Consider the following 12,166-nt stretch of genomic DNA (forward strand, 5'->3'; position numbering starts at 1 on the left):
TTGAAGGGCTATTGGTGAGCTACCCATTACTGAATGGGTGGAAAATCAGGTCTGGAGTCAAGGCAGCAGCACTACAGCTACAGTCACCCCACTGAACTGTCCTGTAAGGACACCGCTGCCTCCAGTGCCCAGCACAGTGCCAGGTGCCTGTTGCCAGCACTGTTGGAGATGGGTGCAGGTAGATGCTGCTGCTTTTACTGCTGCCCCTGGACCCTGGGTGATGCTCCCTGCTGCCACTGCAACCAGAGAGCATTTGGTGCTGTCCCTGCTTCTTTGTGTCACTAATACCTGCTTCATATAGGCAGAAGCCAGGCCATGTGCCTGTACTGTGACTCCAAAGGAGACAGAGAAAGCAAGAATCTGGCCTTTTTTGCTTCTGTAGTGGGTGTTGCGGCTGCTTTTTTCACTCCTGAGCTCGGTAGCGAAGGAATGAATGATTACTCGAAACAGTGTTTCGAGAGAAGGGGAAAGACCAAAAGCTAAAGGGGAAAATGGCCTCTTCAGCTAAGTTCCTCCCCATATTTATTTCCAAGGACACATGCAAAGGGTCAGGGCTGTTTGTTAATTTCTTTAACAACTTCCATACGGGTCAGCTGTTTTCAGCTGAAAACAACTGACCTTAGCACTCAGCAAACAAGCGGCTTCGGGCAGGCATTTCACCTGATCCTTCATTCACCTTGCTCACATTCTTTCCATCCATCCATCCATCTTTTCTCTAGGCCCAGCCCCTACAGTAGGAGGCAAGCTCTGACTCCCACCAGGTCTCTTAAGGTGGGGAATTCCCCAGACATAGGAGGAGAGTTCAGGTACTAGAAAGTCAAAAGTCTGATTTGTACCCCAGATGCCTATTGTATAACAAAGGTTGAGAAAGAAGTTACTGAGCTTCTCTGAGATACCAATCAGGTATCCAAGAGTATGGTGTTTACATTGACAGAGAAATTAGAGTTGGGGAGGTATATCAGTTTAGCTATGTGCATAAGAAACCAAAATAAACAGTGACTTAAACATCCATGGTTTGTTTTCTCATGTCAAAGAGGTTACTTATCTAGGGCTGTTTGACCAAGTCATCATGCTCCTTCTAGCTTTCTGTTCCACCAGCCCTAGGGTAGGGCTCCCATTCACATAGTCTAAGATAGTGCTGGCGAGGCATCCTTACATCCTCATTCCAGCCAGCGGGAAGAAGGAAGGGATTAATATGAAGGACTACTCTTTCTCTTTAGGAAATTTTGCAATGTGGACACCCTCAGTTTTTTATTTTGAGAGTTCATATGCCCAGCAGAAAATGGGAGTCGCATTCCTATGAGAGAAGGGAATGGATGTTGGGTGAGAGTAGGGAGAGTGCAGAGAGTAGGAGGTACTTGAGCAGTTTAGTCCACATGGAGATGGAAGTGGCAAGAGGAACTCCAGTAGGAAATTCCTTCTGGAAACCAGAGGAACCTGAATAAAACTGGTCATGAGAAAATCTGACTTTCAGATTTGGATCTGAGAGCCATTGGTGTGGAGCTGAGTGTGGAGGCTTTGTGGCCACATGTGCCCTCTGAGGCGGAGTTGAGCAGAGGGGCACACCCCGGGGGCTGGGAGCGCTGGTGAGGGGCAAGGAGACAGAGAAGGAAGGAGCCTGTGGCCTGTTTTAAGTTTTTTAAATGTACATTCTTGAGTAATTTGGCTTGTACCTTGTCTATTACTTTGTCATTTGTGTGTGTGTGTGTGTGTGTGTGTGTGTATTTTTTTTTAACTCAGAGTGTACAAATACGGCAGTGCTTTGGCACACTCAGTTAACCATATAGTTAGAAGAACTAGTTTTGTCAGTAATTACTGCTACTTATATGGGTTTTTGAGATGCTCTTAGCTGTCAGACTTAGTTCAGAAAAAACCAAACCATTTTTAAGCTTTTGTTTTTTATTTATTATGTATTTTACACAATTGGACATGCATTGAACTAGCCTGTCACTAATGCTGAGGGTATTGTCCTTTTGTCTTTTCCAGGTCGTTGGTAGAAGAGTTTAGAAAAACACTCTGTGCTTTATGGCAAGGCAGCCAGACTGCATTTAGCCCAGAGTCCCTATTTTATGTTGTTTGGAAGATTATGCCAAATTTTAGGTAAGTATTATTTAAAGAAAGATGATATTAAAATATTAGCAATTTATACTGTTCCTAAAATAATTTCTGATGAAGTGGTGGCATTATAAATACTCTAAATAATAAAAACTGGTTTGGTTTGTTTTTTTTAGAAGAGCAGAAATTGAATACATCTGAATAAACAAATGTGTTTATTTAAATAATAGATATTAGAAATGTCTTTAACAAAGGGTAGGGTATTTTGTTGTTATAAAAATAAACACCTTATAAATAACTTATGTGCTCTAAGAAAACATACTGGACAAAATTTCCTTAATTCTTTCACAATCTTATAAAGAATAACTACCATCATACACTGCCTTATTATTCCAACCAAAAAAAATCCATATGTGATCAGTGGAAATTCATGGTATTATAATAACTGTTCTGGTCTGAGTTCTGAAGCTCTTGGAAGGCTGTAGTCAAATCCATTAGGATTTACCCTCCAGAAGGCACCTGCCCCCAGCCTAGCCATAGCGTACTGTGTTGCTGGTGCATTCTCTCACTGTCAGAGGAGTCTGGCCTCTTCTCCCAGGTTAGTGACCCCTGAAGGGAGTCAGGTAATAGCAGATTTGGGGCACTGCAGGTATTTGACAACAGCTTTTGCCACCTTCTGCTGACTTTATTCTTCTGAAGCAAGGATAAAATCAGGAAGGAATCTTACTAGTCATGATTTTGGCGCCTAATATACATCCCTCTCCTTCTTTAAAAAACAGCTTGATGTAGTAAAACTTAACAATGTATCTTGCTGTATTGCCTAATATATTTTTAGTGTAGAAAAATGTTTAAAGATAATAACGTCAAAGAACTGTAATTTGTTGCCTTGCTAAATAGTCTGACCTTGAGGATCTGACATGAGTAACAATTTTAACTCTGGTCTTTATTTTGAAGGAAACTTCTTTTATGTATCATGCCATTTAAATCTTCCATTAGGAGAGACTAATTTTATAAGAATTTTAGAATGTCTGGACTCTAAGTAGGAAAGGTAGAAATGACTGTTGTTAACTACTAGTCAGTTTTGGACTTACTATAAAATTTCTAACATAATTATCTTTAGTTAGACTCCTGATAAAGATTTAATCTTTGTGTCTTATTATTATACAATAATAGTTTCCATTTATTGAATGCCTACTGTGTGCCAAATGCTAAATATTTTATATCTGATCTTCACTTAAAAACAAGAACAAAATTCCAGCCAAGGTGGGAAGTGTTACTCCCATTTTATTATATTTTATTTTATTATTTTTGAGACAGAGTCTCACTCTGTTGCCCGGGCTAGATGCCACAGCACTCGGGCTAGGCTTACTGCAACCTCACACTCCTGGGCTCAAGCAATCCTGCTTCAGCCTCCCGAGTAGCTGGGACTACAGGCATGCACCACCATGCCTCGATAATTTTTTTTCTATATATTTTTAGTTGTCTGGCTAATTTTTTCTATTTTTAGTAGAGACAGGGTCTCGCCCTTGCTCAGGCTGGTCTCAAACTCCTGACTTCAAGCAATCCTCCCGCCTCGGCCTCCCAGAATGCTAGGATTACAGGCATGAGCCACCGCACCCAGCCGTTGCCCCCATTTTAGAGGGGTGTGAGGCAGGGAGGTGTCTTATTCCTATACAGTATGCAGGGTAAGATTCTTATGGCATGCCTATGTGGAAGCTCATGAGTCTTGAGTTATGTTTATATTTATTTACAAAACTAAGAGAGCAGAAGCAACTTGTTCAATCTTATACATCTAAGTAGGTGTTGTGACCAAAATTAGAATCCAGGTTTGAGGAGCTGGTTAATAGTAGACATGTTGACAGTAATTTGTCCACATGCTTTGAGTGAGGCCCACTAATTTTATAGTTCTCCTTGGTCCCCATGGTGACCAAGGTCCCTCATTCTGAGAAGTTTAGAAATATTATATTTTTATACAACAGCATTCTACTTTTCCTCTAAATCTTCCTATATCTCTGCCCTTTCTAGTTTCTGTAGCCCAACTGTGAACATGATTTAGTTTTTAGTTGCTTAATTTCAACATTCTAAATTCCTACTGATGAAGGGAAAGAACTTTTAGAAAAGGTAACCAGATTGAGGAATTTGACCTGGAGTCTCTGGCGTGATTTCTGATACACATAAACTCTTGATCACTAATAAGAATAGGTTGCTTTTATATTCTCAGCTGGGCTTTCTCTTCTGTAGTAATTGAGATTGTTGCCCATTTTCATGTAATCAATGAATAATTTTCCTGTTGGTTAGATCTAGGTCTTGAGATTATATCATGGATAAAGTTTAGTGCCGGATCACTGCACAGCGCCCAGGTGTGAGGCAGGGAGGTGGAGCTTTCTTCTTGTAGCTCTCATTCCTATTGTGTGTACAGGGTAAGATTCTCATAGCATGCCTATGTGAAAGTGCATGAGTCTTCAATTATGTTTATATTCATTTATAATCCCAAAGTAAAATTTTCTTAAGTTTAGAAAGCCCATTTTCCTTGCTTGATCCTTTGGAGTGAAATATGAGGACTCTGAAATACAAACACACATCTAGAAGTAGGGAGCAACTTTCATTTAATGAATGAACGCAGAAAAATATACGCTCTAAATGTAACCAACAGGCCGGGCGTGGTGGCTCACACCTGTAATCCTAGCCCTCTGGGAGGCCGAGGCGGGTGGATCGCTCGAGGTCAGGAGTTCAAGACCAGCCTGAGTGAGACCCCGTCTCTACTAAAAATAGAAATAAATTATCTGGCCAACTAAAATATATATAGAAAAAATTAGCCGGGCATCGTGGCGCATGCCTGTAGTCCCAGCTACTCGGGAGGCTGAGGCAGTAGGATCGCTTAAAAAAAAAGCCCAGGAGTTTGAGGTTGCTGTGAGCTAGGCTGACGCCACGGCACTCACTCTAGCCTGGGCAACAAAGTGAGACTCTGTCTCTAAATAAATAAATGAATGAATGAATGAATGAATGAATGAATGAATGAATGAATGTATGTATGTATGTATGTATGTATGTAACCAACAGCTTTGGATATAGAAATCATCAAGCCTATGCTTTCATTTTTCCCACTCAAACCAAAAGCCCAGCCGGGGAAATTTTCCTGAAGTTTTGACATCTTCCAACATATATGTCTACTTTCCATACTTCTTGGGACTTCCTAGTGTGCCCAGCTTCTTCTGTCCTTTTCGTTTTCATAAATACTTTAAAGTTTATTTTTTTAAATAGGCAAAAGTATACATGCCTCACAGTTCAAAAGGTAAAGAGAAATATGCAGTGAATGTTTTTTTCTTTTGTTCTGTTCCCTAGCCATTGGGTCTATTTTCTGGAAGCAACGTAGTTACTAGATTTTTCTGTATCCATTCAGTGATATTCTGTGTACATACACTAGCAAGTGGGTGTTTGTGTTTATATAATTTTTAACATAATTAGCAATGTGTCATCCTTTCTCTACTCTGAGATGATTCATATCAGTATATAAATAACTTCCTCAGACCATGTTATAGTTGTTTCATAATTTATTTAATAGTCCGCACCAGTGACTTTATGGATTGTTTCTAATCTTTCGCTGTTCCAAACAGCACAGCAGTGAATAGTCTTATATATACATATGCAAGGATCTGTAAGAGTAATTGCTAGGTTAAAGGGTATGTGCTTGTATAATTTTGATAGTCTTTTCTGCTAGCCTTTACTAATCCCTGCTTTTCTTAACATGATTTTGTCTTGTCTTAGTTTCTTTGTATGGCATGTGCTTCTGCCCACAGTGTTTGCCTTGTGGTCCCTATCTCTTCCTTTAGGATCTAGCTTAATGCTAATACTCTTCAGGAAAGTCTCTTGATAATTCATATCAGATCATTTATGTACAACCTGATTGAATATATTTGCCTTGACTTCCCAAAACAGAACTTTCTTTAGTTTTTTTTAAAAAATCAGTTCTTACTATAATTAATGTTTTAAAATGGTAGATGAATAAATTACTGAAACATTATTCTTATATTTTCTAGCTGTTCTTGGCTTTATAGGCAATATATGCATGTAATGTTTGGGGATATTTGTAAAGAGAGAAAAATTTTAAAATACTATGCTGTTGATATTTTATATTTAAACCAAAATTTCTAGCTAGAAATTTTGCTGTCATACTTGTGTGTTTGAATTTGTAAACACAAAATCATTTTTGTCATTTTCATCTTCTGGCATTTTTGTCTTGAGCAAACTCAGCCATGATTGGTGCCAAATACTGGATAGGAATAGCTAAATTTAACTTACTTCGGTTTGCAAGTACTTTGGCCAAAATAATAACTTAGAATTCTCTTATGAATGTTAGAGTTATTTTAAATATGAACAGAAGCTAAAATTCTAATGTATCCTAGGCATTTTAGATTGTGAAAGGTTACGAAGAGACAGTTGCCCTCGTGCTCCTGTACATTGTGCGTCAGCGGCGTTCCTCTCTTGGCCCCCATTGAGAAGGGTTGCTTCGAGATCCTTAAGGTTTTCTGGGTTTGCAGTGTGCTCACCAATTATGATTCCTCACAAGATTTTTATGATATAGGTTTTCTGTTGCTCCTTCTGTGGATATTAAAGAGAAGTAGTAATCTTCATTTGAGGTCACAAATAAGTAAAGAGAAGGAAGTGTGAAAATTTGAGCCACTGTTTTTTTCCTCTGTCGTCTTTTCTCTCTTAATTCTGATCTGTCACAGAGACACCAGCTGGTTCTTCATAAATTCATTTCCTCAGTAATTCTCAAAACAATTGTTGGGTGACATTGCTGAAATACATATACAAAACATAAACACTGCACCTGAATCCTTTAATGTGATTATAAAGCAAGAGAAACCTAAGTTGACTACAGAGTAAATTCTGAAGCCCAGATTATATAATTTGGGAAATAATTAAAAAGATAACTGAAATTTGTTGAACATACTAAATAATATTTATTAAGGCTTTTAGATAAGTCCATGAATTGTTACATTTAAATGTTTAAAAATGGAATTGTAAATATTTCTTCAGTCAGAATTAGAAAAGCAGAGACTATTTTCTGGTAAATTTCCCAAGTTGCAACAGAAACCTATAACCTACCTTTATAGAACAGCTGAATGGTCCATGATCTCAGGTAGGTTAAAGAAAATATGCTTGTAATGGTATAGGAAACATTAGAAAATAATGTATTTTGATACAAGAAGAGAGAATCATAGTGTGGTTGGAAACATTACATTAGGCAGATTTAAAAAAAATTAACCTGGATAAGTAGAACTAAGAGGCAGATTGTTTTTTGAAAAAGGGATGGTTATGTTTTTACCTGAGGAAAATGCAAGGTACTGGTTTTCATGATACATTTGAGGAAAATGATGACTTGAATACTGGATTATTTTGGGGAGAGAATGAGACTTTTTTGTATGTGATAGAATTTCAGATATTATAACCTAAAAGATTTTACCTTTGAGTCATGAAAAAAATGGATGTTGTATTGAATAAGTTTAAAGCACCTCCTTAGATATATAAAGGAACTACCAACTTTGCTTTTGATTGTGAATTTTAACATTTTTATTTATATGAGCTTTAGAAGAAATACTTGAACATACATTGATACTTAGTTGCTAAATAGTTAAGCTATAGTGAAATGCTAAAGTGATTTCTGACTCTTAAGTTCCATTGATTAGGGAGATTGTTTTCATAATTAATAATTTCCCAGAAAAATTTTAGGAAAAAGGGGAAAATATGTATTGAGGGAAACTCTGGTTGAAAGGAATTTTGTTTGTGAAACCACTGCCTGGAAGAGTGATGGAAGTTTTGACTCTTAAGACTAGAAAAACCTTAGGATTTAGAAGGTGAATTTGAGAGAAACTGCCATGCTGGCAAAATGTAGACAGAAGTCTTTTCTACTGTGGTTTTATAAAAGTACTTCATATAACATTGCTTGATTTGTTTTATCTAAATGACCATCCAACGGTACCGGTTTTGTTTTCTGTCCACCTTCATTACTGTTCACTTGTCATTGATCTGTATTACTGTAAGAATTCCGTATGGTTTCCTGTCTGAATTTAGTATAAGAAATAACCTAAGGCTGGGAGCGGTGGCTCACGCCTATAATCCTAGCACTCTTCGGGAGGCCGAGCCGGGAGGATTGTTTGAGCTCAGGAGTTCGAGACCAGCCTGAGCAAGAGCGAGACCCTGTCTTGACTAAAAAAAATAGAAAGAAATTATGTGGACAACTAAAAATATATATAGAAAAAATTAGCCGGGCATGGTGGCGCATGCCTGTAGTCCCAGCTACTTGGAAGGCTGAGGCAGGAGGATTGCTTGAGCCCAGGAGTTTGAGGTTGCTGTGAGCTAGGCTGACGCCATGGCACTCTAGCCTGGGCAAGAGAGTGAGACTCCGTCTCAAAAAAAAAAAAAAAAAAAAGAAATAGCCTAAGAACATGTTGTTATATATATATATTCAAGTTTTAGGGCCAGGCACGGTGGCTCATGCCTGTTATTCCAGCAGTTTGGGAGGACAAGATGGGAGGATTACTTGAGCCCAGTTTTAGGATAGAGCATAATTATATATGAGTCAATGTGTTTTTTAAAAGTATTTATTTGTTTAACAACGTTAACTGCCATGTGAGTTGTATTTAACTTATGCTAGTTTTGAGCCCAGAGCCTTGTGAAGCAAAACATGGGCAAAACCCTCTAGTTGGTTCGTGAAAAATCTTACTTGTTGATGTTCTTATTGTTATAATTAATACTGACATTTTAATTCTAAAACTGTGGATTAAATGAATAGAAGGCAATAAATTTCATTTTTCTATTTATGTTTACCTTTAAATTACACTTAAGCCTGACAAGAAAAACACTTTACCCTTATGAACTATTTTTCCAGTTTTCACATTACTTTTTTATTGAAAAAAACACAAAAAACCTTAAAAATAACAAATTTTTCATTAAATTAGAAAGGATTGTTTAGTTTTTATTATTCTATTTTTATAATAAAATACCATGGCCCCATGGAAAAAATTTATTTTTTCTAGTGTGGCAATCAATTGTTAAAAGATGCCTTTTGAATCAGAGGTTCAGATGCAAGTAGAGAATATAAGACATCTTTAACTCTTTAGGTAAAGTTTTTCTTCCTTTCAGGCAGTGTTTAAAAATTAATATTGGCTGGGGGTGGTGGCTCACGCCTATAATCCTAGCACTCTGGGAGGATCGCTTGGGTCAGGAGTTCAAGACCAGCCTGAGCAAGAGCAAGACCCCATCTCTACAAAAAATAGAAAAATTAGCCAGGCATGGTAGCTCACGCCTGTAGTCCCAGCTACTTGGGAGGCTGAGGCAGGAGGATCACTTGAGCCCAGGAGTTTGAGGATGCTATGAGCTATGATGACACCACTGCACTCTAGCCCAGAACAAGACTCTGTCTCAAAAAAAAAATTAATAATAATAATAATAGCTTTCAATCTAAGGAGTTAGTTTTAAATTCCTTCTTTCTTACAGTGGTGGTTTATACCTGGTTTTCTGGTGAGGGTAAGAGGTGAAATCGTAACATTTTAGCATCTTCTAGCCAGCTTATGTGGAACAGCGGGAAGATTCAGAGTCCACCAGGAGACACAGGTTTAGTTCCATTTCTGTTACTCTCTTGTTTCAGGACCTTAGGTGAGTCACACAGCCCCTTTTTTGGTCCCTCAACTTCCTCATCTCTGCAGTGAGGAGGTCAGTTGAGGAAATCATTACAAGTCCAGCTCTCATATTCTGTGGTTTTCAAACTTACTTTTAAGTAGAATTCTTTCCTGAAGAGAAATCTTACGTATTGCCCATGGAGCTAGTCAGTGTGAGGGTATGGAAGCCTGGCTGTGCTCGTGAGCACGGGGCTGCTGGCCTTCCCAGTGCCTCACCCTCCAGCTGGTGTGGCCGGGCAAGCAGAGCCTCCCCAGTGACTGAGTGTTTCTGTTTGCTTCAAGGGGCTATCAGCAGCAGGACGCCCATGAATTCATGCGCTATCTGTTGGACCACCTACACTTGGAACTCCAGGATGGTTTCAATGGTGTTTCCCACTCGGCAATTCTTCAGGAGAATTCGACTCTGCCTGCAAGTAACAAATGTTGCATGTAAGATTTAGTTTCCTTTTGCTTTTTAGGAGGGCCTCAGATGTTTCTGCTGTGTGTTGTATTTAAATAGAAGGTATAGAGGTGTTTCCTGGACATTTGCTGAAACTTGTGTGCACTTGAACCTTTGTGAGTAAGTGGACTAGCATGTGCCTCTTGCTTCCAGATCAGTGTCTTGTGTTTGCATCTTGATGTAGGTTCTGATTGTTATTATTTGGTATAGATCATTTTAAAACTTGAAAAAAAATAGTAGAAAATATTTAGCTAATTTAGCATTTAAAAGATTTTCCTACAAATGTATTGAATAATGAGTAGGAGTTGAATTTTCATATACCAAAATAATTACATTTGTTCACTAAAAACAAAAGTTTAAAACGTTTTGAGTGTGAATTTTCCTAAAGTTGAACAGTTGTTTAATGAAATTGAAGCATTTGTAAGTTCTCAGAAATTTTTCTTACCTTTCAATATGAAAAAAACCACCTTTTGGGTTGCTTTCCCACGTACTGATAGCCCACAATATTCATTGAGATCAGAACATTTATTTTGCTTGAGGAAGGGATGACTTAGTATTATTTCAGCCTGGATTTTGGTCAGTTTTAGTCTTCTCTTATTCAAATTTTTTGAAGTTTTGTCAGTATTGACCTGTATAGGAAAGGGACTTACAAGAAGACAGACTCCTCAAAGAAAAGAAGAAAAGAGGAAGTAACATACAGGTGTTGCTGTAGTATTGCTTGACAGTCCATAAATCTGGTTTGGTAAGACTAGGTCTTTCTAATGACTAAGCAGCTCATAGCTACTCTGGCAGTGTTAGAGAGGGACAACCAGTGTGAATTGCTGTACTTCTAAAAATGTTGGTCTCTCAGGTTCCCCGTAGTTATGAATCTGGTTAGGACCAAACATACAAAGGGAAGGACCTGTGTGTGGCCTGGAAGAATTGTTCTTCCTGCTAGCACCAAATTAAAAATAGTATTAAATGAAAAATTCTGCTTTGTATTTTATCATGGCATATTCACACACAAATTGAGCTGGGCTCTATCAAGGATAATCTATGTGAAGTGAGAGGGTGTATGTCCTTATGATTTTAGATGATACCCAAGTACCCCATGGAATCACATAGTGTAATACTCATAGGATGTTCTTTTAGTGCCTTATGAGTTTTAAATATTAATCCATCCCCTTTCATGACATTTTAAAGAACAGTAATTGTAAGTTCCACTGGTGAGTTAGAAACAGAAAGAAAAAAATTATCATCCAATATTAAAAATTTCAGGTTTCCTTTTATTTCCTTCAGTGCATTGGAGGAGGCATTTCAAGGTCTAAGGATATTTGCTAAAACTAGAAAAAAATCTACTGTGAATATCTGTCTTTACTCATACCCATCAACATATACCCACCCCACTGAGGGTGGGGTTGAGGGTAGTGGTATTGCAGAAATAAATGGCAGATGTGTTCTCTTTAGTAAATAGAAAATTATTAGAGCCAACGTAAAGGACCTTAGCAGCATGTAAAGGACCCTAGTAGCATAAGAGCCTGTCCAAGTAGTCAATATTTAAACACTCTTGAAGTGCAGTTATAATAAATGGAACAGTGATTTTGAAATTTATTTACAAATCTTATTTCAAGTCCTGGCATACCTAAACTTAATATCATACATGTCAGATAACCAAGACTTGATTAGTGTCCATTTTCAGAAGAAGTGTTTGTAAAGGAAGGACTACATTGAGTTTAAATATACTACTTAATGAAGCAGTTTCCATTTTAATTAAAGGCATCTGCAGTTTTGTATATGAACGTTGGCATGGAAGGATCAGTCATGGTCCCTTCATTTTCAGTAGAAATTTTTTTGGTATGTCTTTTGTTAATGACACAGTTAGTAAACCTGAAATGGCTGTTGTGTCCTGTAGTTCCCAACGTGTCTTCCTTTTTTAAAATTTTAATTTAATAAAGCCAGTATGTCTTATGAACCACACTTTAAAAAAAATAATAAAGTTACTGCCTATTTG

General features: G+C 37.8%; 1 protein-coding gene across 6 annotated transcripts in view; it reads left to right on the forward strand.

Annotated features, from left to right (window-relative positions):
* USP3 (ubiquitin specific peptidase 3) overlaps positions 1–12,166 on the forward strand; it is an 82,047-nt gene that overhangs the window by 52,371 nt on the left and 17,510 nt on the right. For all 6 annotated transcript variants that reach the window (XM_045540794.1, XM_045540823.1, XM_045540814.1 and 3 more), the window contains 2 exons: positions 1,987–2,100; positions 10,020–10,166. In XM_045540794.1, coding sequence (XP_045396750.1) covers positions 1,987–2,100; positions 10,020–10,166 — 261 coding nt within the window. The remainder of the gene's footprint in view (positions 1–1,986; positions 2,101–10,019; positions 10,167–12,166) is intronic.

This window comes from Lemur catta, chromosome 1 (assembly GCF_020740605.2).
Source record: "Lemur catta isolate mLemCat1 chromosome 1, mLemCat1.pri, whole genome shotgun sequence".
NCBI lineage: Eukaryota > Metazoa > Chordata > Mammalia > Primates > Lemuridae > Lemur > Lemur catta.